The 25056-nt window shown below is 44.6% G+C and overlaps 2 protein-coding genes across 4 annotated transcripts in view; one reads left to right on the top strand and one right to left on the bottom strand.

The window, feature by feature from the left end:
* CCDC60 (coiled-coil domain containing 60) overlaps positions 1–5427 on the top strand; it is a 50631-nt gene extending 45204 nt beyond the window's left edge. For both annotated transcript variants that reach the window (XM_007434249.3, XM_088143225.1), the window contains exons 13-16: positions 421–531; positions 2919–3050; positions 3520–3709; positions 4836–5427. In XM_007434249.3, the coding sequence (XP_007434311.1) occupies positions 421–531; positions 2919–3050; positions 3520–3709; positions 4836–4943 (541 nt within the window). In that variant the 3' untranslated portion in view covers positions 4944–5427. The remainder of the gene's footprint in view (positions 1–420; positions 532–2918; positions 3051–3519; positions 3710–4835) is intronic.
* Positions 5428–5782: 355 nt separating this feature from the next.
* Positions 5783–25056, bottom strand: part of GCN1 (GCN1 activator of EIF2AK4) — a 61354-nt gene continuing 42080 nt past the window's right edge. For both annotated transcript variants that reach the window (XM_007434250.3, XM_088143224.1), the window contains exons 39-58: positions 24781–24849; positions 24561–24699; positions 23799–23995; positions 23428–23570; positions 22206–22323; positions 21480–21695; positions 20684–20848; positions 20240–20401; positions 19513–19605; positions 18711–18854; positions 17372–17641; positions 15765–15878; positions 14878–15108; positions 13918–14111; positions 12898–13012; positions 11569–11665; positions 9146–9294; positions 7975–8082; positions 6780–6998; positions 5783–6400 (exon numbers count right to left, since the gene is read on the bottom strand). In XM_007434250.3, coding sequence (XP_007434312.2) covers positions 6275–6400; positions 6780–6998; positions 7975–8082; positions 9146–9294; positions 11569–11665; positions 12898–13012; positions 13918–14111; positions 14878–15108; positions 15765–15878; positions 17372–17641; positions 18711–18854; positions 19513–19605; positions 20240–20401; positions 20684–20848; positions 21480–21695; positions 22206–22323; positions 23428–23570; positions 23799–23995; positions 24561–24699; positions 24781–24849 — 3069 coding nt within the window. In that variant the 3' untranslated portion in view covers positions 5783–6274. The remainder of the gene's footprint in view (positions 6401–6779; positions 6999–7974; positions 8083–9145; positions 9295–11568; positions 11666–12897; positions 13013–13917; positions 14112–14877; positions 15109–15764; positions 15879–17371; positions 17642–18710; positions 18855–19512; positions 19606–20239; positions 20402–20683; positions 20849–21479; positions 21696–22205; positions 22324–23427; positions 23571–23798; positions 23996–24560; positions 24700–24780; positions 24850–25056) is intronic.

The raw sequence follows: 25056 nt of genomic DNA, 5'->3' as shown, positions 1-25056 counted from the left end.
CTTGACCTCTCTGCATAAACTTGGAAGAGGGGTCTCAAATGCCTAAGACGTCCCCCCATAAAAGGCAGTCAGGATCTCATGAAGAATTGAGAGTTTGACCCAGTGAAAGCCATGGGGCTCTGTAAGCTGACTTAAAAAGTAGCATTATAGTAGATCCAAGTCAAGAGCACATTCAAGGCACTTATGTAGCAGAGGGCTCAGAATATTAGATTAAAAATGGCTTGTATTTAGAAACAAATTTCCAGCTTTTTATTTCCTTCATTTTAAAAATGTGTTGATGGGAAAGGTAGTGCTTCTAATCTGCATCAATAAGATGGTAGAGAGAAGAAGGTGGAGGTTGGCATAAATCCACCTGGCCCACTTCTTCACCACCACTGACCTTTTGCCTCTCTATTCCTTCCAATGTGTCTTCTTCTCCAGCTCTTTCATTAGAAGGAAACAACAGCTGTGCGATGAGATGAGAGAATTATTTTTTGATGTGTCCCAAGAAAGCGCTTTCAGGTTGCACGATCAGCTCGACATCCTGGAGAAGTAGGTAGAGCTCGCCTTTCAATGTTGTTTTCAAGTTGCAACACATGGATCTGGTTTGCAGATCATGCTCAGATGGATTTGCTTTCGTTTCACCACGGGCCAGCCGTTTTTTTCACGCTGTAGGCACCATCAGGAGAACTTACACCATGGCATGGGCTCCAGCTCAAAACCTGCTTTAAAAATGGTTGGAAGCTTGTGCTGCATTGTTTGATTCCTTGCTTTCTTGAATACTGTTGGCCGAGTTCATACCACAGGCTCAACACAAACCATTGTGGGTCACCATAATAGCCCTTTGTAAAATTTACTTCCCTCCCCCCATAGACGTTTCTGCCTTGTTGTATCCATCTGCAAACAAGCTGATGGCATAAACACTGTTTGGAGATTAAACCAACAAGTAAAGATTGTGGGTGCCTCCCATTTGTCAAGAAAACCTGCAATGGCCTGAACTTTCCCTGAGAAGTTTTCATATTTTTTTGAGAACAGGTTTCTAATCCAGGTTTTTGCAGCACCAGGAAGGATGGTCAGTTGAGCTCTCAGGAGACAGAGGAGCTGCTAAGATTTCCAATATTCAGAACAGGAATTCCTTCAGTGTAGAAATCACTGCATGTGCACTTTAAGCATCCACCCTGATATCTGTTGAAGTCTTAAACGGGGCATCTGTATCAAGAGATTCTAGCTCTCAGATCACTTGAGGAATAATTCACAGGGATTTTTAAGGTGCACGAGATCTAGAACAAGGTTGCTGTAAAGCAGCTTTACTAAAGTCAGTCCTGGTAGATGTTCCAAGACAGTGTTTCTCAGCCTTGGCAAGTTGAAGAGGGGTGGATTTCAACTCCCAGGATTCTGGGAGTTGAAGCCCACCCCTCTTCAACTTGCCACGGTTGAGAAACACTGTTCCAAGACTATAGGAGACAGGATACACTCAGAAAAGTTTGGAGGCCCCAGTCCTCCCTATTTTGGAAGAGGAATAGACAGTATTGTCCACCTGTCAGAGAAAACTGTAGCAGCGAGGGCTTGTCAGCAAGTGGCCTTTTTCATTGGCAATGAAGGCTCTGCACATACTAAATTGGACTGCTGTAATGTGCTCTACATGGGGTTGTTGCTGAAGACCACCTGAGAAGCTATAAGTAGTCCAGAACTCAGCAGTGCGGGCAGTGATGGGCATGTGACAGTGTAAGCACATGTCCCTGCTGTTTTGTGAGCTGTGCTGGTGGCCAGTTGGCTTCTGGGTGCAATATAGGGTCATGGTTATCACCTATAAAGCCCTGGTTACTTGAGGGATCACCTATCCAGTGAGGTCAGTTAGTGGGCCTGTTCCAAATCTCGGCAATTAAGCAGCAGCATCTTGCAGGCCCTAGGGAACATGCCTCCTTGGCCATGGCTTCTCCCCTGTGGAATGATATCCCCCCGAGAGTCATACTGCTCCCACCCTTCTGACCATTCAGAAGCTCCTTAAGACCTGGTGCTTCTCCCAGGCCCTGGGCTAGAATTGGGGGTTGAGCGTCTCGGTTGGTTATTAGCTGCTTGGCTTTTTGGATTTTCGTTCCGGTTAGCGATCTTCTTTTTCCTCTTTATGTATTTAGTTTTCTTTTAATTTTTAATCTGTAAACTGCCCAGAGTCACTAGAGAGTCAGGTGGCCTTGAAATCAAATAATAATAATAATAGTAATAGTAAGTAAAATAATTACCAGTGGATAGTAGAATAGAAGACAGAGAATTGGAGAAGATCATAAAGTATCAAGATCTGAAAATTGAAGTTGAAGGATTATGGCATAAACCGGCAGGGGTGGCCCCAGTGATTATCCGCACACAGTGTGCCATTCCAAAAAGCCTTGGACGTCACTTAAAAAATCTGCACACTGACAAAATTTCCACCTGTCAGTTACAAAAGGCCGCACTGCTGGGATCCACACACAGACTACGCCAATACCTTACGACATCCAAGGTTCTTGGGAAGAACTCAGTGCAAATGAAGGCCAATACCAGCTAAAGAACTGGCAGCTGTGATTTCATGTTGTTGTGTAAATGATGATGATGATGATGACTTGAGACAGGGATCAAACCGGTTAGTCCATGATGGCCATTTTCCCATCAATCTTGTCCTGACATTTTCTGTGCTGTTTCTCCACAGACAGCTAGTAGGGTACCTTGGCCTAGAATAATTCCCAGTACTCCTCTCTTACTTCATTCTTACTGCCTTCATTTTCCTCTGCAGCTCTTGGACTCCCCCCTGCCACTGCCCACCCACCCACAAATGGCCAACACAGTTGGAAAGGCCCAGTCCAGAAAGGCTGGCTCATGTTGAACTTGTAGCCCACTAGAAGCTGGATGCCTTAAAGACTTCTTCAGGGGTTGATTTTTGTAAAACATGCAAACTAATTTGACAGGAGGCGAGAGGAGAAGAACATTCAGAAATTTCTGTGCCTGAACTCTCTTACACGGTTCCGGAAAGACCTTGAGAGAATGAGACAGTCCGTGGTGGGCAAAGAACCCGAACAAGACGCAGAGGAAGAAAACTGGTAAGAAAGAGGGTGGAGAACTTAGCTGGATTTTTGGTTGCATCTTTCTACAGAGGAAAACCAAGAACTTGGTCCTGGCGTCATAAAGCCGCTTAACCACAATTGAAAATAAACCCAGGCTCCTTAGCTGTTGACGTTGTGCCTTGTGAAGAAAAGAACATATGTTTTCATCATCCTAAATTTGGGAGATTCCATCATCCTAAATTCCAAACATCTGGGGTTACTTTGAGGAACTGTAATAGTTACTGGAGGATCAGGAAGAGAGGAGGGCCCTTTCTCAAGAACAGCCTTTATTATATCAGTTTGCAGTTGCATCTCAACAATAGCTTTCAGGCTCTAGAGCACTTGAACTCCCAGAATTCCCCAGCCAGCCATTTAAGATGAAGGCCACACATCTTAAACCTGCCAAGGTTGGGAAACGCTGTTCTAGAGACATCCAAGTTAAATGGTTTCTCTTTCTTTCTTCAAGGTTTTCCACTTTGCTGGTCAGGATTCCTGATGACGTCAGGAAAGACCGCCGTACCCAGAAAGTCCTCAAGAAGCTGGAAAGGTTTGCCAGGAATCCAGACTTACGCATCCGGCCTCCCACCTTCTTAAAGGTGTTGGGAGAACTTCGGATCTGGGAAATTTGCTCTCCGGATATCTGCGCAGCTGTGGAGGTGAGCGGCGTGTGGGCGAGGGAACTCAGCTGCTTCGGTCTTAAAGAGCCCAAGATACAACGCTATTTCCTGACACCTCCCCCCCCTTTATAAAAATAAAAAAAGGATGAATTCACTGGAGGTTTTGGCAAAAATATATTTTTTTGAAGGGGAGGTTTGCTTTCTCTGCCTTGCAATGGCCCTGAAAGGCAGACTGACTTTTTTCTTCTCATTTTGCAAATACGAGATTTCCCTCCCCCCAATAGACAAAACTCACCCAATCAATATTGTAAATTCAATACCAAAAAAAAAAGAAAGAAATGGGAATTTCACCTGAAGTATGGCTAGCTTCTGAAATTAACCCAAAATTAAAAGGTAGTATTGTAGGTCATTTCATCTAAGGCAGTGTTGTCCAAACTTGGCCACTTTAAGATGAATGGACTTCAACTCCCAGAATTCCCTGGCTGGGGAATTCTGGGAGTTGAAGTCCACTCATCTTAAAGTGGCCAAGTTTGGACAACACTGATCTAAGGCCTTGGTTATTCGTAGAGGAAAGTTCTCTATTCTGGCTCAGCAGAAACTCCACCTCTCAGTCACTACCCAAGAAAAGGGCCAGAGACTTGCAACCAATGGTTATTTCCTGTCTCTCTTTCCTCAATCTCCAATTCCACTCCTTTCCCATTTGGTTGCTTGCTGGAAGTTGTAGAACCACAGCAGAGTTTTCAGAAGCCCTTCTCCCTCTCCACGCCCTATGGTAGACAGAAGCGGCCATGGACAGCTAAATTTTGTGTGGAAAAACGAAAACAAATAACTTGGAAGCCCCCCTCTTTCAGTGACGCTTCTTGGAGGGCAGTTCAGATGTTTAAAGGTGCTTCATCAACTCATGCACTGCCATCAACCTGTGAAGTCTACTTAGCTAGACAGACGGCGGGAGGACAGGGCAAAGGACTGGGTTGTGATCCGGCTGCTGCCATGACAGCCCAAACAGAACGATATAGAACCATTATCCTTATCCTGGTTGTCATAAGATGGGAGTTTTATAGCCCAGCTCTCCAAAAGATCATTGGGATAACAACAGCGGGACAAAGATTTCCTCCGAAGTAGACCTGATGATCAAACCTTTGTGTCCTTGCATTTTTTGTCACAGTTCCTGCGCGAATACATTGTGGAGATGCCTGAAGATGACTACAAGCAATGGCTGCAGTCTCGGGTGCCATTCCCAAAACGAGCACACAGTGCCCCTCCCCTGTGCTAAGTCACCGTGAGGCTCCCGTCCAAAGGTCTCAATGGGGGATCCACTTTGTGAAAGAAGTGGTCAGTGAGGTTCACCAAGAGATCCTATCCTCATATCCCGGTGAATGCCAAAGGACCCAGCTGGAAGGCCCGAAAATGCTCATTCTCAGAAGTTTGTTTAGAACCACAGTGCAGCCATTTTGGTTGCAGGTTCAAAAGCAACAAGAGAATTGAACAGCCAAAGCCATTTTAACTTTACAATATTATTTTTGCTTTTTCAACGTTTGGTTTTATGTTGCATTGAATTTAGTGTTTATCTAAGGGGAGAGGGGAATGTTACGTAGATAACTGGCCCTGTTCAGGTCTGTGGAGACAGCAGATCCCTTCCCTTGTGGTGATCAGCACCCCCCACTGAACAAGTCGGCTTTAGGATTCATCGGTTCCAATTTTTGCTTGTTATGTTTGTTTGTGGTTCTGTATTTAATTCTGATGGATTAAAATCCCTATTTAAGCATTGCATAGTCTCTGAAAGACTGTTTTTTCCAGTTGAAAATTGATTCCACCAGCATTCTGTGAAAAACGCACCAGGTGATGAAGTCTCCTTTCTGCCCATCTGCCTGAGTCACTGATGATCATAGTGACCTGGGGAAGCAGCTGATTGAGTTAACCATGTTGTGTGAACATGTGTTGATGTTAGTTGATGGCTTAACTATGAATCAAGCCCATTGTGGTTTAGACTTATATCCCTGAATTCCCAAAGGTTGGTCATTTCTCAGTGAGCTCCAGCAAACCAGTAGGTTGTTTTGCCTTCATACGTGTGAGGATAAGTGCGTCAATAACGATCTAGCACTGAAATTAAGTTGAAAGCTTTTTATTAAATTGCCATTCAAACAGCTGTTTTTCATCCCCCTTGTGCCTCTTAATTTCTGAGGCTCCTTAAATAGTTTGACCTGCAGAATGACCAGCTTTCAGAGCTACATCAAACCAACAGTATATTAGAACAAACCGCTTTCGACAAAATTTTAATTCCCACTTAACCCAAGTGGAAACTTCTCCTTCAACACAGAGTCTGAGGGATGTGTGAATTCACCACTAACTCACTACCAATCAATAGCTTACAGTGTATTCCAAAAAAAAAAAAAGGGCAGGCCAAATTGTTTTTTTTAAACTAGCAGAATAATTAAGGCTATTCTGGTATATTTCTTTATTAAAATATTTCCCCCCCCCCTTCTTTTTAAATCAGCTCCTGTCAGAATTAGCATTTTCAAAAATGAAAACATTTTCATTGGCTTTGACCTGCAATGCTGATGCAGTGAGGGTCAAAGGGCCAACTCTCCTCCTGCCTCTCCAGACTCATGTCAGGATGGTGTCGTCAATTTGTTCGACCGAGTCAGCTTGGTTAGCGAGCTTCTTCAGTGATCGCCGGCAGCTCTCATTCAGCAGCTCCAAACTAGCAGCATCCAGGATCTTGGAGGTGGACTGTGAGAAATAACGTTCATAGAAGGGTTTTGAGTCCGACTTTTTGCTTCCAAAGCTAAGCAAGATGTCCCACTGCTCACGACTTTCAGGTTCCAGTTCAGGTGGGTAAGACACGCTGGCCATTCTCGTGATTTAAAATGGCACTGTCAGCCATTTGCAAGCCTAGCCTAAAAAATGCCTCCCCACCGACTAAGGGAAGGGACGTCGTCATTTTGGATCCAGGAGATGGTCTGTCTAGTTATACATCCCAACCCCATGCTCTGGCTTTGTGATGTGACACTCGTAAGCCAAGGCAAGAGAGTCATGCTTCCCACTGCTTTCAGCTTCTTATGTTTAAGCTCGGCTCTACCACCTCCACCCATCCAAGGTAAGCCAATACCTGAACCATCTCCTCGCCGTCTCGCATCTTCAGGAGGTTAACGATGGCCTGGTCGCTGTAAGCCCTCACGCTGGTGTTCTTGTCTTTCGTATTGTCCAGAAGCGCCTTGAGGATGGGCTTGGCGACGGGAGGGTCCAAGGGAGGAAGAGGGGCTTTGTTGGCCCACCAAATCATCTTCTCTGCAATTAATTTTATGTCACTGGATGGATTCTGAAGACACTACAACAAGGGGAAAAAATCAGAAAGCCTTTGCTTGAAGCAGTTGTGGACACGCTGGTCTAGCTCAAGCTGTTCAAGAGCCGGCTATGATTTGTGGAATTGCTTTGACTCCCAAAAGACGACATTATGTCAAGGCCCCCAAACCTGAGACAGTCAGTGACGCTACAAGCTGCCATATTACAATATCACTGTAACCCAAATATCCAACATGCTCTACAAAATGAGACTATGAATCACTGCATAGGCCTGATAATGCAGCATGTCGATCAGGAAAAAGACTAGTTTTAGAAACAGCCGGTGCTTTTGAGCTCAACTCTGTTGCCAAGCCTGTCCAAGAACTGGACTACATGCTTGTGCTGAGGAAGAAAAATGGTTTGGAGGGTGGGAGTTAAGATTCCCAGCTCCAAGGACCCCTCCTCAGGCTGCAAAGGTTTCTAGAAAGAGGTCTAGGAATCCCTCAATCTTCTACCTGCACCAAGAGAACCGTGTCCTTCGGGGGAAATGTTTGTAGAAAGGACATTAAAGGACAGCGGCAGTTTGTAGCTGTGGAGGCTCAGATTGCAGAAGGGGGACACCTCCTTATCCATCCAAGGCGGGAACAGAGACACCAGAGGACACAGAAGGGGGAATATAAATAACAGCCTGCCAAGTAGGAGGGAGCCCAACTGCATTTGATAATGCATTTGCAGATGTCTCAAATTAATCCACCAGCTGGCACGCCAAAATTAGGTACAACCACAGGCACGCATCTCTGTCTCTCCTGGCCTTGATGCAATTCTGGAGCCTGTGCAGGCCCCGCACAGCAGCTCATCCTTGGCTGCTTCCCTCCCAAGGAGATGCATCATTCCAGCATCTCAGGACAATCAGGGAGGAAACGGCTGAAGCGCGGCTCTCCCGTTCCACTCGGACCTGTTGGGTGGCTCCTCAGAGAGCAGGTCCGCACCCACTTGGCTGGCCAGGAGCTCAGAGGCCTTACCTTGATGAAGAGGTTGGAGAGCTTCGGGGGCAGGCTCCCTTCATTGGCTTCTATGTGATATTTCAGAAGGAAGCCCATTCCTCGGATGCCGCTGATAGCGATGGGGATCTGCGGCCAGAAAATTAGCAGTAAGAAAAAGGGCATCAGATTCCAGCAGAACTGAGAAGGCACTACATGGGGCCTGCACAGGGCAACTCAACCTCAGGGCTCAAAAAGCAGGGGCTTGTTTAGACTGATCTCTTTATTGATTAAGCCAAATGACCCAATATTCTTTAGCCGAGTCATCAACAATTGTCAGTGAAGAAGATGCTGCTTCGGAGCATGTGAAATAATTACTGGTGTAACTGACCTATGAATATTCCTTCACCCACGTGGGAATACTTGCTAATCCAATTCAGCTCTGTTTCAGAGCGCTTTCCGCCACTTACACTTGTCTTTGGTTGCGAAGTACAATGGGACAAAGCTCCCATTTTGAGACAGGGTGAGGGGAAGGAAAGCGTCAACTCAAGACCATTCGGTTTGCAACTCCCCCTGAGAACATAAGCTGCCTTCTTCCAGTTCCTCCATCTAATCCAGTTCTGCTGCTGCTTATTTTCCATCACTCCCCAATGTCTTCCCCATTTCTGCTCCCTTGGATGCTTTCAGCTGGAGATGTAAAACGTTGAACCCAAGGCTTTCTTCAAGCAATGCATGTGTTCTACCCTGGGTTTAACCTTCCCCAGGGGAGCTCTTGTGTAGCTCCTATTCTACCTCTTCCTTCCTTGCCCTGCTGTGCCAGTGAGTTTTCTGGGTTGAGAGAGACTTATTGGTGCAAACTGCTCCTCGGCCAGAAGAAAATAAAGAGTTGTGTTAGAAAGACTGTGAAGTACCTAAATGGGATGGTCAAGCTCATGCTGCTTCAATATTCTTCAAACGAGCCCAAATCACACATCCTGTCAAGAAACTAACATTTCAGGGAGAAAGCAACCCAAATCCCTTTCTGAACAGTTCATCTTCTCTGTTCTTCCCCTGCAAATGTCCTACGTATCCTATCTTGAACTAGCCCAGTCTTAAGGACTATTGTGTACTTCAGGCAGGAATCTCTTTGAACTTTAGAGAGGCCAAGCACCCAGGACTGTACAAAGCTATTACAAAAAAACAATATACAACCATCATGGATGGAGGTACTTACTCGGTCAGCGATCGTGTTGTTAAAGATCATCTCATGGACACTGTTAGAATACTTAGGGGCACATAGTCTGCTGGCAGCCGTGTTAACAGCGACTGAGAGGGCCAGGCTGCGTCCGTGTCTCACCATCCAGTCTATGCCAGAGACATCCGCTGTGGAACAAAAGGAGGATGGTTCTTGAGCCCAGCACCAAACCTCTCCTACCTTGTCTTTCTCAACATCACACCAAGAGAAACCAACCAGTTAATTATGATCAGTGACCAAAACTGAGTAAACTTAAGACATTAAAAAATGCCTTTTTTCACGGAACGCTTTGCCACTAGGAAGGGGTGCAAACTTAATTGCAAGAGGAAGTGAGGGGCTTGAAAAAAAAACCTCTGCCAACTTTTCTACTCAATTTAACTACTGACTCTACACAAACCATTAATTCATCCATTTATTACAAAATTGCTATAATGCTCCAATCGAAGCAGTATACAGACAAATCTCAACCTAAAAATACGCTTTCAAATACACTATTATGTAGTAAGTATAGGACAGTCATTCCTCCTCAACTAGACCTTAAATTCATCAAATTTAATTGTATAGATAATAATTTATAGGCTGTCCACTTCAACAAGGGACTCAAAGTGGTTTACGAATGAATGAAACCATCAAAACACAATCATTAACCCCAAATTCTCTCTCCTGGCAGTCCTTGTTCCATCAGTGCCCAGAACAATGAAGATTTTAAAGCGCTCCTGAAGGCTGGGGGCATTCCTTATCTCAGGGGGGAAGGACCACTTTGGAGAAGGCCGGTGGTCATGCCCTCACCTCCTCATAGGGTAATGACCCTCAGCATACCATCCCCCCCATAATTGCACAAGGAGAGCCAAATCTGGGTGGGAAAGATAGTCCCACAAATGACCATTTCAAAAAGAAAGTTTTGGCTATTTCTTGAAATACAGGATCAGGAGGGCCAAGTGTATCTCAGGCAGTGCGCTCACCACGTTTGGGCTACCACAGACTAGCCTTGTCTTTAAAGGCAGCCCTCCAGATGCCTGGGGCTACCATCCACAGAATTCTCTGCCAGCTTGGCAAAACAGAATTGTGGGGAATGATATCTAGCACATTTGGATGGCTCTAAGAGAAGCTAGTTCTTGTTAAAAGATTTAGATGGCGAGGCCACAGCAAAAATTAGAACGGGTTGATTTTTTATTATTATTAGCAGCTGCTAAATTATAATAAGAACCAGTTTGGGGTAGTGCAGTGTCTCTCAACCTCAGGAACTTTAAGACGTGTGGACTTCAACTCCCAGAATTTGTGTTTTGAAGTCCACACATCTTAAAATTGAAGTCTTAAAGTTGAAGTCCACATATTTATAGTTGAAGTCCACACGTCTTAAGGCTCCCGAGGTTGAGAAACACTGGTGTAGAGGTTAAGATGCTGGACTAGGAGTTGGGAATCTGACATTTAGATCTCCCTTAAGCACAAAGCCAGCAGGGGGACGCTGGGCCAGCCCCCCTCTCTCAGCCCTAAGAAGAAAGCAAGGACAAACCACTTCTGAAATCTTGCCAAGGAAACTGACTGGACCTGCCCCTGCAATCCCCAGGAGTCAGGACTGACATGAAGGACCATAAGCAGTGCAAGACAGGGGAAGAGTAGAAATTTATATAATGATCTATGGAGGTAATAGTGGAAAAAATACTTTCTCAGACCACCTTTGGCCACTATGTCATTTAATAAGTGTGAAGAACCCACACATGGTCTGTAAGTATTTCTTTGAAACATTCATCTCCTTTGAAGGACAAGATAGGTCGAATTCTCTTTCATCCAACTGAGTAAGAACCATAGAAAAAACAAAGAAGGATTTTGGAGGGGATGGTGTTAATTAACAGTATTAATAAGAAGCAAGAAGATGGCCTTTGCCTTGTTTCCTTCATTTTTATGTCCGGCCTGCTGTGGAAAGCCAGTTCAAGATTGGCTCGACAGCAGAAAATAAATACACATGTGTGCCCGTACACACAAGGACACATATTCATATAAAACAAGACTCTAGAACAGTGTTTCTCAACCTTGGCAACTTGAAGATGTGTGGACTTCAGCTCCCAGAATTCCCCAGCCAGCATGCTGGCTGGGGAATTCTGGGAGCTGAAGTCCACACATCTTCAAGTCGCCAAGGTTGAGAAACACTGCTCTAGGAGGAAAGGCACTGATTCTTGATTGCTTTGATCAATTACTATAACACTTAAAAACAGACAGATCACAGCTCCAAAGGAATTAAAGTCGATGGGCATATGTGGAATAGACCAGTCATGACTTTTTCACAATATTCTCTGCTTTCTATGAGATGGAAAGCAGGGCACCCCACTCTCCTTCCCAATTAACCCTGTAGTGACAGAAAATGTTCCTTCGGCCTCTCTTGGGAATCCTCCCCCAAAACCCACCTAGAAGATGATTCTGGAGGACGCTGCCGAGTTCCTCATCTGTCAAAAATGCACACATTTCTGCCAAGCAACCCGCCGAGGCCATGCGAGTCGCATCCTGGTAAGGAAAAAAAACAATGTTTCCATCCATGCTGAAGGTTTCCAGCCAGCAACATCTTCACACCTGATTTCTTTATGATATAAGCTTTCAGTGACCCATAAGGCCGCTTTATTCAAATACTTATATCCCAACTTTGAGGTCAACTGCCTCGTTCCATAGAAATTACTTATTACCAGTTTGAAAGAGTTGTAACCAACCACCTTTTAGACCAGTGTTTCTCACACTTGGCAACTTTAAGATGTATGGACTTCAATTCCCAGAATTCCCCAGCCACAGCATGGCTAGTTAGGGAATTCTGGGAGTTGAGGTTCATGCATTTTAAAGTTGCCAAGTTTGAAAAACCCTGCTTTAGACCATTCCTACAGGCAAATAGTGATCCTAGCCCTTGGGGAAGCACGGGCGAGTAGAGTCAACCTTGGCACTTTGTACCATGGTGACTGGTCCTGGTTAAAGTTCAATGGGTAGGTAGCATTGCCAAGCCCCAGCCCCAAGCATCATCTCTATTTACAAGAATGCCTCTGGGTCATGAGAGCCATCTGGGGTGCAGGCCAGCCTCCCCACTGCGTGAGAGCACCTTATAGAGACTCAGAGGAGAAGTTCAAAATAGCAGTTCTCAGTTTCAAGGGAGAATCTTGCCCAGTTGACTCACAGAGGACAAGGCTGGGTAGCTAAGCAATGCCTCTTCCTCTATTAGTCCAGACTGCGCTGGTCCTCCAAGACCTGACTCAGAGAAGCCTTTCTAGCCTTGCTACTATCAGAATGGTGTATGTATGTGTGTGTGTCTCGTACGTGTGTCTATTTCTGTGTGTGCGCGCATGCGTGTGTGTGTGTATAGCCTCCCTTCCCTTATGCTCTCAGGTTTAGAGAGATACAGATGTTACGTCACATCACGTCCCCATGTATGAGGTTTTACATGACTCCCCTCTTGGAAAGAAAGGGGGACATTTCTCCCTTTTTACACAGCTTACATCCTGTGTGGTGTTTTCAGTTAAACTGAGTGACAGGAAGCAAAGTTTCCAGTTTCATCCTTATTGGGACACGTCAGATGTACGTAGCCAGAACTTAAGATCTGGCTACATACATCTGACGAGTCCCAGATAAGGTGAAACTGGTAACCTACTGCCTTCTGGTGGTCAATACAGCCTTGCTATCTGAGTTCCCATTTTAACTGGAACTGGTCAATGCAAATTGGGCAGTGTTGCAATCAACAAGCTTCTGCCAAGCGATACCTCTTCATGTCCCAGCATGCTGAGAAGCACGGTGGTGATATTCTTCCGAACAGTGGCGTCCACTTTCGCTCCAGCCCCCTGAGTTACAAACCGCAAAGCCTGCAGCATCGTGTCCCTGAAAAGTCCCGAGAGAGAGAGAAGCAAGTCAGGAGTGTTTAAAAACAAGGGACCAAACAACAGAAGCACCTCTTGCCAATAAGCGTCTTTATCCTATTTATTATTTGTTTCCAACCAAAACTCTTCAGTCTAAATAGAAGACTGGGAACTCTTATTCCTTTTCTGATTGGAGGAAGCTCGGTAGCACAAATGAAAGCCTTTACTTATTTATTAAGAGAATTTTAGGCCACTTATTACAAAACATCCTGAAGCAGTCAAACAAAATCCTAAAATGGTTTTATGCAATGATTGTTTATATATTTATTGCTTGACGGGATTGTTGTACGCTGCCCAGAGTCACTTTTTGTGAGACAGGCAACCATATAAATTTGATTAATAAATAAATACATTACATAAAACCACTCCAAGGTAAAACAAAGTCATTTAAGAGTGAGGGCAGCGTCTCTTGTATAGGTCAGGTGAGTGATCAGAGCAAATCAGGGATCACAGTAAGAAAATGCTTTCAAAGTATTTTTGGCCTAACTTCCCCAAAATCACCAAGGTAGGAGGGCACCTATGGTTTGACTCAATGCTGCCTAGGACTATAAAAGCAGAACTTAGAACCTTCCCAACCACTTGGTTATCCTGATCCACCATAAACAGGGGAAGTTTTTAGGCAAATAAGCGCTTTCAAATATAGCACCCTGCCTTGTTGGTTCAGCAGAGCCAAAAAATAAACTGGGAGGACATTCTTCCCAATATAGGTTACAGACACCTGTAACAAATCTTTCCTTAAAGCAAGGAAGGATCTGGGAGGATCTGCCCACCCCACAGGTCTTCCTCTACTGAGCGTAAAGTGTGCTTTCCAGAATCACACACACAGGGAAAAAAGGACGAGCCATCAGCCGCTCCTGAGTCACTTGCCTGATGCCAGAATCTTCGCTGGTACGAATGCCATTCAATAATTCAGTAAAGAGAGGATCGACCTTGGCGTGAATAGCAATCAACTTCCCCAGAGCGTCAGCAGCTTTTAAGCGGACCACCCGGTTGGGATCTTGTAGCGCTTTTGTGAAGGTGGTTTGCAGTTGAGGCAGGAATGGCTTCAGAGCGATACCCACCTGTAAGTGTTGGCAGGGGGGGTACATGTTACACACAGCCATGATCAAAGCTTTGACTTCTACATCAATGTAAGCACACAAAAAATGCTTAGGTCTTCTCAGAATCAAAAAAGACCACCAACGTTGCTTTAAAGGGTTGGGTCCCAGGCCTCAGTTACTGGAGCTAACGTCCTTTATGGGATGACCCCAAAAGAGCAGAAGAGAAATCAAAAGAAATGAGATTTATTTTTTTCCCAGTTCATGGATCCAATGTCAAGAGTTTCACAGCTGATGTCAGAAGGGCTCTTGTCCTTAGGGACTTCAATTTCAAAACAGAAAACCAAGGACAACAGGACAGGCATCTGCCATGCTAATAAAACATGGCATGTAAATAATAATAGAATTAGAATTTCAAAAGCACTTTTGGACCCTGTTTGGCAAAATACATTGATCCAACTTTCCCTGGCTGTCTTTGGTGAGTCACTCCTGCAGGGGACTTAAGCAAGGAAGCATTATGAAACAACAAAACAGACATCTCTTCCAGCAAACATACGAAGAACTATGAGTACACTGTGGGAAAGCTGGCTTTGTAAAGCTGTTTACCGGAGCTGACCCTAAAGATTTCAAAATGACAAGTGATTATGCTAGCATAAAGAGACATGATCAGCAGGCAGAACTCTCTTGAGAGTCAGCCCAAAGCATTTAATTCCAATATTATTTTAAGCCCACACTATTGGGTCCCACTCAAGCTCTTTCAGGATTTTGTTGCCAGGGTTCACTTGCTTACCTTGGCCAAGAGAAGACTCAAGGTTTCCAGCAAAGCCACCTTGACATTCCAACTGAACCGGTCTCCCAAAATCCGGATCAGGGGCCCAGTAATGCTTACAACAGATGGTTTCAGAGCTTCGGCAGAGGTCAACTTAATGACCAGTCCCAGGGCCTTGGCTGCCTCTTCCTTCTGGTCTGAATTGCCTGTCAGAACCCCCTCCCGCAGCACAGGCAGGATGGAGGTCACGCCCTAGGAGAAAGGAGTCAAGGCAGACATGTTCCAAATGTAGAGGCAAGCTGGGTTCAAGGCAACGTGCCTTTCTATTCAATTGCCAGTTTTAACTATTAAGATGCTTCAAGCTTATTTTCAATATTTCTAGAATGATTTTCAGGGAACCACATTCCCTGCCCACCCTCAGAGGCCTGTAGAGAAATTAAAGGGATATATTGTTATCTGAGGAATCTTGGAGGAGATAAAAGATTTCTGTTCAAAGTTCAAAGACTTTGTTTTATTAAACAGAACAGCGGTTGTCTGTAAAAGGAAGCCGATGGAGCCTCCACAGAGCAAACTTGTTCTTTTAGAAGAGGACATGGCATGATGACATCAATGGCCGATCTTCTGTTGCATGAGAAACTACACAAGATCATGGAAACAAAGGAATGCCATTCTTCTAGGACAACCACCTCAGTACTAGGACTTCCACTCCCAAAATTTCTACCTAGTTGAACAGGGGATTTTGGAGTCCGTAGTAGCATACGAAGTGCCAAGTTGGGGACAATTATGCTGTGGGAAGAGAAGGTCTCTTCTGGTGATGGTCCAAAATGTTCATGCTGCAGTCATCCAACAGGATGATCATCCCCACAGTAATAATAACGCTCAGAGCCCCGTCTGCCCTCCACTGTTACCTTCTTGGGAATGCAGAATCCAGGTACGTGTTCTCCGGTAGCATCGTTGCCAACAATACGAATATCCCTGTGGAGATCTTCAATGAGGGCCAGCTGGCTGCCAGCATCTAATTTCTAGGAAAGGAACCCGTGTTCCATCGCATGAGGATGCATCCGTACATGACAAAAGCATCTTTCACTTTTCATTACATAATCAACATTACTAGTTTTATTCATTAAAGATGTCATTTCAGCCAATCCCAGAAGGAGAATTCTGTAAAGCTGAAAAGCCCCTTAACCAAAGATAGCACTAGCTTAGCTATAACCAAGAGGCGCTAGGGACATTCAGGCACAAAGAATGTTGCAAGCAGGAAAAAGAAAGGGAACGTGTTAACCCTAAGAAGGCTAACAGGGCAACAATTAGCACTGGGAACTCAAGGTTTTTTGGAAAATGGCTAAGCGTGCCATGGACTCTTTTTGGAAACCTACAGACCCCCTTCTCGGAAGAATGTCTTTAAATACCTAAGATAAAACACAGAGACTATATTACAAAGGAAACCCATTTTGCTCAAATACAGTTCCCAAAATATTTTGAAAAACTCAAATAATTTTAGATAGTGAGAGTTACTGACGTTAACAAACATTTCTATGATCAAGAGGCCATAAGTTACTTTGCCGCCTACAGTCATTCCTGAATAAAAACCTAAATTCAACTGGAGGCTAGTGAAAATAAAGTTGTAATTTTTGTTCCCCTCAAGTTCATTGACCCCCAAATCTACCCACAGATTAAGAACCCCTGGGTTAAAGAATGCAGTAGCTTCAGATATTATTTCTCCAGCTCTTTGTTTCAACTCCAGGGTGCCTCGGTATTCTGACCCACAACCTCACCCATCTCACTTGATTATCGCACACATTAACATGCAGCGGTTGTAACCGAATCAATGAAATTAAATGTATATCGTAATTCACATAAAGCCTATAAAGAGGGACTGTAACTCCTCCCTTCTTCATGTTTGTCTTTGCCTCGGTACCGATCAATAAACCAGTCAATAAACTAATGTATTTATCGGTACCAATCAATAAACCAATTGGTGCTTCAAGGTTTAAACAAACTGAAACATTCTCCTGCACATTTTTCATTGATTATCCTTATCCACCTCTTCAAAAACTGGCATCTCCAGATATGCCTTAGCTTTCACACTCACAAACTCGGGTATCTGGGATGATGGGTGTCCTAGTCCCAAACAAGCCAGAGCAGGAGCAATTAACAGCCCAAATGCCATCTCCCTGGCTTCCATACTGTCCGTTTCCCAAAGCTCAGAGTGATGGAATGAATCTACGAGGAGGAGAGTGATGTGGGAGATCAAGGCTATCGGGAAGGAGGCAAGAGGCAGCATAGTCTGCAGGGGGAACGTGGGAAGCGAAAAAGGTTCAGGATAGCCACTCCCTAGAATCTCACAGGATATATCCACTAGTTGCTCTAGTATAGATTTAGTCTGGCAAGATTCTGTCTATAAGGTGAAAGCAATAAAGGAAATGTATTGGACTGGACTGTTTCATCATTGTTCTTGGGCTGGGCCTGACACTCAGCTCCTCTTCTCTTCTCCAAGACCACTTCCAACCCCTACCTTGCTGATGGCATTGAGAGCATCCCAGCTTTCATTCAGAACCACGGAATTGGTGTCATTAAAGAGGCGGATCAGGCCCGAGACCAGGTTGCGCAGATGGGCTGTGTAGTCTGCCTTTGTCTTGGAACAGTAGATGTTGAGAATGACAGCCGCAGCCTGACGCATTCCTACTTCGGCACTGCGAGTCGTGTCCAAGAGATCCTCAATGATCATCCTCTGACCGGCCTCGTCTTCTACCGACAGAATAACTGCCTGGCAGTTGAGCATCTCCTGTGAAAGACACCACAGGATTCCGACCATTTGTGGTTGTGACAGAAACTTTTCCAAGACTCTCCCCCTTCATCAAACTTTCAGATCTTACATAAGCCGCTTAAAATCAAGCAAATAGTTTTTCTTTCCATTTAGCATGTTCTCTTAATGGTGGAATTCGTCTACACTGGTCGATGGATAACTCAAGACCAAAACACAACTTTAAAACTTCTACTGAAGAAGGCAACTGCCCCTTCTACCTCCTTTCTTTACCAATCATCCTTTCCTATCCCTACACCACTTTTCAGTTGGAAGTTCTGGAAGTTCCCAGCAGGAAATGAGAGGTGATCTCTTCCTTGCTACTCAAAATTTATCTGTTGGTTTAATCTGTGTGGAGCTGCTTCACAAACGCTCTGCTTGGAAAACAAGACTGGCTTAATCAAAAATGAGACCTCACTCCACTTCTTCCCTTGCTGGGAAATGAGAAACAGCTAGAATGTCCCATGGCCATTCAGATCTTTGCTCCCAGACCAAATCCCCATTTCTCAAGAGGTGAGGCATCTAGGAATCAAGACAGAGAACTGCTCTTGAAACAGTACCTGGAATAGCTAGCCTCTTCCTCCAAGTCCTGAAATAGAGCTCTACTCTGAGCTGTTGATGCTGAATGGTGAACATGGGATGAGATGATGATCCCAGCCTGATGAACTTAACTATCTTTGTTCTACCTGATAAGAATTGAGCAAAAGTCCCTTTGGAGGTCACCACATAGCCATGGATGGCCTCCTTGATTACAATCAAGCCACACTGGTTGGCCCAGGAGAATGACTCAGGTGTCAAGCTGAGGTTGCAGGAAAGGCTGAAGGAAGGACACACAAGGACATTCTGAAGGCCAGCATGGCTTGTTTGTGGAGATGACACGAGTAGGGCCAAAAAACAAGATGGGCTTGCTGGGATGGGTGGGAATGTAGGAGGAGAAGGTGGTGAAATGTCACCTCTGACTTTTGACAGGAAATGATGCTGGGGCGACTTGTGGAGAGGGGGACTAAACCAAGTCTCCTGGAACAAGACCTTCACGTCAGAACAAACTTACCTGCTGCTCATCATTTGTCCCAAGCTTCTCCTTGAGGGCTGACATCATGGCAGGCAGAATTACACCCAAGTGCCGGGTAAGAGCATCACCAGCTACAGATGACAGGAAGGCCAGGACTCTGGTATTGACAGGAGGAGAAATAAGCTAATGGAAACAAGAAAAGAGATTCATATTTAATTCTGCAGAAAGAAAGAAGACCAATATGTCAGTTTCCATGCAATCCACTATTTCTATTACTCCTGCCCAACCCCAGAAAAAGAGGCAGAGAGACTTCTTAAACGCAGTGCTTAATGTAGCTGTCCTGATTCTGTGCCCTCCACAGTGTTGGACTACAACTACCATCACTTCTAGCCAGCATGTCTTTGCTGGCTGGGGATGATTCTAACTGGGATTTAACGCAGCTGGGGAGCACTAAGTTGGAGAAAGGTGGCTCAAAACACTGGCATTAGATTTGGAGCCAGTTGCTAACTCTCAGCTTAATTTTTCTTGAAAAGTTAAAATGGTGACAGGGAAACAGAGCCTATATATGCCATAAGAATTCCTTCAAAGAAAACTGGAGCAGAAATACAATATATATAAATTCCACAGAATTCAACAGCCAAACCCAACTTTCGGGCAGATTCAGAGTTTTTAGAAGCTTTCTAATTTACTTCCAATGTTTTTGGAGCTACTCATCTCAGATGTGCACCTCAAAATATCTGATCTGCATAAGGTCCCCCAATTTATGTCCCCGAGAACAGAGCAGAGAAGCAGAACAATAAGTGAGCATCTTTCAGAACTGAAAGAAGAGATGCAAATGTACCTTTGGCACCAAATATGGCAACACAACTCGACTCTTCACAGCCATAACTTGCTTTAGACCATCCAGGGCAAACTCTGATGTTTCTTCACATTCCTAGAAGAAGAGAAGAACAGATATGGAAAGAGTTAATGTCTCTTTGCCACCAGATAGTCGTCATCTGGATTTCTGACACCCACATCTGGTAGCCCTAGCAAAGCAACTCTCCCAGTTTCAGATAAAAGTCTTTTCTAGCCAACCAGTGATGAAAGCTCAGATGTTCTTTGTGAACCACGTGCTCTCTTATTGATCTACACAATCAGGGTGCTGAATGAAGCCATCCTGAGGTCACCTGATCTATACAAATACACAGCAAGAAGCTAAAGCTTCACAGCATGGAATCAAAGTGACCTGGCCAAAGATTGTTGTTTGCCCCACGGGGTGTCTTAGAATTCTCCCACAATAGTCATCAGAAGGCAAGAACGAGCTTGCAAGGTTGACAACAGTACATGCCAGGAAACCCAAGGCTCGCTAGAAATTGCTGGGTTCCCAACTCAGTCCTACCAGCTTGAAGAGCCAGACTTTGAAAGACTGTAGGTCCCTTACCCCAATCAAAGGCCAACATCTTGTCTAACAGATGCCCCTTCAAGCCAATCATCAGATAGGCAGAGGTTAGTTGTGCCAAGTTTCTATTCAGCACAGGATGTTCAGAGATAGCCTGTGTGATGTGGCAATATTTCAACATTCCTACCAGCTGCTTTAGCAGGAAAGGCAGGATGTCTTCAAGGGCCTGGTATCCAATTGTCGAGTGCAGCTGTTCAAATGTTTTGGCTGCTGCTTCTCGGACCTCTTCCAGAGGGTCACACAGTGCCTTCCTCACGGTGGGAACAAGAGACTCAGAGAAACACAGCACCTGAAACGAGAAGCAAAGATAACTACAGGAAATTTCTTCAGAGCCAATGCAAAGAAGAGTTGTGCTTACAGCTTGCAAAAACAAACGATGGGGGGCAGAGAGGGGTTTAAATTCTTTCACTTAAAATAACAGAATATTATTTCACTTAAAATAACAGAAGGGATTCAATGGATCATTTCCAGCCACCAGAGATTAAGACTCCATCACAGTGCGCGCGTGCACATACACACACACACAAATCTTTAACAGCTTCTAGAATTATTAGCAGAAAAATCCACTTACTGCATCCCGGCTGGTGGACTTCATGATTTCACTTAGACCAATACAAACACCCTGTCTCTTGTCACTTTTTTCAGACCTGAGGCCCTCTTCCAAAATGGGGATGATCTCTGGAAGAATCTTCTCCCCCAGCTTTCGGACAAGATCCCCCAGAGTCCGTGCTGCGATCTGCTCCCAAAAGATATAGGTGAGTCAATCTCTGAACGGAGTCCACCATGACATTTTGAATGGTGATTTGCCACCACGAACATCATCATCATCTCGTTCTATATTGCCTTTTTACCCAAAAGGAACTTATTCATGATCATAGCTTTATAAGCAAAACCCAGGGAAGGGGAAAGGGAAGGGGAAGGGGAAGGGGAAGGGGAAGGGGAAGGGGAAGGGGAAGGGGAAGGGGAAGGGGAAGGGGAAGGGGAAGGGGAAGGGTACACATTAGGCTGGCCTTACAGAATAACAGTTGGATTCAAATCCAAGTTCATAAAGCACAGTTCCTGTGTTCACTGAACGTGCTATACCACCCATTAAAAAAAAAAAATACAACTTAGCATAGCCCTAGTTCTCCCAACATGCTACATCAATGGCTGGGTTTCCATAATACCCCAAAACACAGGCTAGCCAACCTCATCTAAGCTCGGTTTAGCCTGTGGTGCAAACTCAACCCTTGAGCAAGTACAATCTTACATGAAGAGACTTCAGGCAGTCCAAAGCAACCAGAAACAAAGGCATTCAATGCCATTTGCAGATGAAAGAGCATTTCAAACCTCTAGCAGGAATAGGCTGGCTGGCCCAAGCACTTAACTGTTCTCTTGTCTGCACAAGTACTGGCCAAGAATCCCAACAGGAGGCCAAAAAGGGTTGGCAAAATCTCGCGGAGCGTGCGAGGAGTGTTGGAAACCACAATTTTCCAAACATGCAAGGACGCCTGCCGAACAGCTAGCTGGGTATCCGAGCGGCCCATGTAAAGCCCAGCCAGTACTCTGTTCCGTCGCTCCACGCCGAGCGCGTTGATGATTGCCTGGAAATACATTAAAAAACACAGAAATTAGGAAGGAAAGGAAAAGCTATTCTTGTTTTCCCACCAAGAGCAAGCATCCTTTTGTTTCTAAAAGGCCAACTAGATAAGAAATCCATTGGAGATTTAGAAGTGTTTTAATTCCATTCGTTTATCAGAATCATTCAGACGAGCACAGAAAGCTCAAGTAAAAGACACGGACAACGAATGTGGCAAATGAATATTTTTACAATCTTATAATCTAATATCCTTCTTAGGAAGGTCCATCGCAAGACTCAAAGCAAACAGAGGAATCGAGAGGAAGAATGTTGGCTTCTCCAGAGAAATCATCTCTTCTCATTCAAAGGATCCTTTCTAGTTTAAGATGATAAACTGCAGATTAGACCTCCAATCCTGGTCCTCATGATTTGCTAGCTAGGCTGCTCACCAGGAAAAACAGACAGAAGGAGAAAGCATTTATTTATTTCATTACATTTATGATAGCCGCCCACTTCAGCAGACCCTTTAGCTTACTTTGTTCGACTGGGCTGTTCCAAAGTTATCATCCTCTGAGGCTGTCTCGGTTGTCATTTTTCCAGAAACTCCTGAAATATGGAAAAGGAGATCTCCCAGCAGCTGAACTGAGCTATACCTGTTTCAAAACACAAAACCACAGATTTACACCGAGCTAAGCAGATCGTGGTCTCTTTTCGAGTTGCAGATCTCAGCAGCAAATCAGCGCTCATCTCAGACCGGTATCTGCATAGGAAGGATCTTATTCTTGTTCACCATTTTGGAAAAGCCATCAGTACAATAAGAGAAGGGCAGAGGTGTGGGGTGCCTGGGTTGAGGGGAGATTTTAAGAAGCAATTGAGGAGTCCTTGTGGATTGTTTCTAGCCTCCAAATCACCCACAGAGTTTACTGGAGCAGCACATCAGTCTTGTACAGTGTTTCACAACCTTGGCAACTTTAAGATGGATGGACTTTGACTCCCAGAATCCCCCAGCCAGCCTTGCTGGCTGGGGGATTCTGGGGGTCGAAGTCTACCCATCTTAAAGTTGTCAAGGTTGAGAAACACTGGTCTAGTAAACGAATTAAATAACTTCAGGTTTAACTTTTGAAGACCAACAATGTTCTAAGGATTCAGTTGCATATCGCAATTCCAGAAAAAGAGATGATTTGCTACCTTACAAAGGTAAAAATGTTAAGACAAGCCCTGGGCAGCTCAAGGTCTTAACTAGTCCAGCCCTCTGTGTTTTATCAATCCGCAATCTCTCCAACTTTAATGAATGACTTTAGGTTTAATGAATACCTTCCAACATCGTGAAGAAGTTTCTTTCAGTTGGCACAACAGCCGGTCAAAATTTGTTTGCGGTTGCAAGGAAGGGCCATAGCAGAGTGTCACTGATGCCTTTGATACCATGATCCTAAGGACAGCCTTGCTGGCTGAATGAAGCTTCATGATCCCGGTTTTCCAGTGATGATGGCTAAGTACTTAGGGAACGAAATACCTTCTCTTGTTAGCCCTCAACAACCCTTACATGGAGGTACAATGCACGTAGGACAGATGTTCCATTTTGACTATTCAACTAGTGTGGCCTATTCTTCTTTGAGATCTGTGCTTGCCCTTATCACTCAATTGTTGGTAGAAAAGTTTTGCTGCTTCTCCTTATGCAATCGGCAAGCAGTCAAAGGAGATGTTGAACCAAGAACCATTCACCTGACAAGACAGATGAGTGGAGAGCTGGGTCGTACCTGATTCTCCAAAGGTCATCAAAGAGACCTTGTTCCAGCTGAGGCAGGAGCAATGCAATGGCAGTCTCTGCATACATGCTTATAATCCTCTGTCCTGCCCGGAGAGCTGTGTCCCGCACAAATTCATTCTCGTCTGCCAATGCCTGAGGGGGACAGAAATCACCTGTAAGCTACAAATTTCTTTCTGCTCCAGGGTGGCAGCTAGAACAGCATATAATTGGTGAAATCCCTTTTGACATAAACCAGTTAGATTATTTTAGGGAAACTACCTCCAGCCATTCCCAATCTCAGGTTGATCTGTTTTTGTGGGGGTAAACCCAGCCCTTCCTTCCTCACTTGGAAAGGATTAAAGATCAGCTCCAAGGTCTTACCTTAAGGATGCAAGGTATGATAGGCCCAACGTAAGGGGTAAACTTTTCACCAAAGGTAATAGGCAGGTAATTGAACATCATAATGTAACCATCCCGAACGTGGGGAGCAATGTCCACTTTGCTTGCTGTAGCCACAATTTCCGGCATCAGTTTCTCCAGCTTCTCTACTCCCAAACCGGCCATAACCTCAGCCAAACCTAGAAGAGAAACAACAAACAGAGTGACAACTAAAACGCTTGGGGTCTGGCATAGTATATAATAATGGCACAATCAATCCTGGGGGCGGCTGGCGCCCTGATGTCACTCCTGAGTTATTTGCCAATTCCATCTTTCTTGGAATTTATTTATTATTTTTAAGATTGTTTTTCTATTGTATTTTAATTGATTTTATCTCCTTTGTAAGCCGCCCAGAGTCGCTTTTCAACGAGATGGATGGTGACAGATTTGATGTATAAATAAATAAAATAAAAAAATAATACATGGTGTGAAGTCAAATCAATTATGGTGGATTCAATAAACGATGATTAAACTATCCATTCTTTGGCATGATGATTCAAACCCAGTTAGCACATAGCAACTTTCTCTTACCTATGCTCACAATCTTGCAAGCATTTAATGAAAAAAGCAGAACCATGACCTCCCCAACATCCAAGATATTCATGAGCAAAGTAAGGACCTTAATGCTTTTGCATATGAAGCTACATGCTGAGCCACCCTCCAGAAGAATCACACAAATGAAATCTAAAAATCTGCCTCTCTTACCTTGTGCAGCACCTGACCGATCTACCGAGCTTTGCTCGTAGGTCAAGGTTTCCATCAACCACGGCAGTAAGTCTTCAAAGCAAGATTCGCCCATGCCTTTCACCATGGCTCCCAGTGCCTTTGCAGATACCGTGCGCACCTGAGATTCAAAAGAAGAGCTATGGCAACTGGATAAAGAGAAGAAACAGACTGTCTACAAAGAAGCTCAAGGAAGACAGACCTCAGGCACGGGGTCCAGAAGAGAAGTTTTCAATCCAGGTGTGACACTAGGCAAGTAAGGAGCCAGATCCTGAGAAAGACACAGAAGGCAAGAGGTAAATTGGAAGAGTGTCACAAATTCCTACTTGGAAACAGATGGAATCTGAAGGGCACTTCTGGGACTGCCTCTCCCCAACACCTCCCTGTAGGGTCCCATCAGTGAAGCAGTGTCACTTGGTGGGTCTTAGGAAGTGTGCCTCCTCCATCACAGCGCCTCTCTTATCAAACAGCCTGCCCT

The sequence above is a fragment of the Python bivittatus genome, unplaced genomic scaffold (assembly GCF_059951505.1).
Source record: "Python bivittatus isolate LINGU-HERP-01145 unplaced genomic scaffold, Pbiv_v1 ctg000280_np1212, whole genome shotgun sequence".
Classification (NCBI taxonomy): domain Eukaryota; kingdom Metazoa; phylum Chordata; class Lepidosauria; order Squamata; family Pythonidae; genus Python; species Python bivittatus.
Note: the sequence above shows the minus strand (reverse complement) of the source record. Positions and strands in the feature narration are given on the sequence as shown.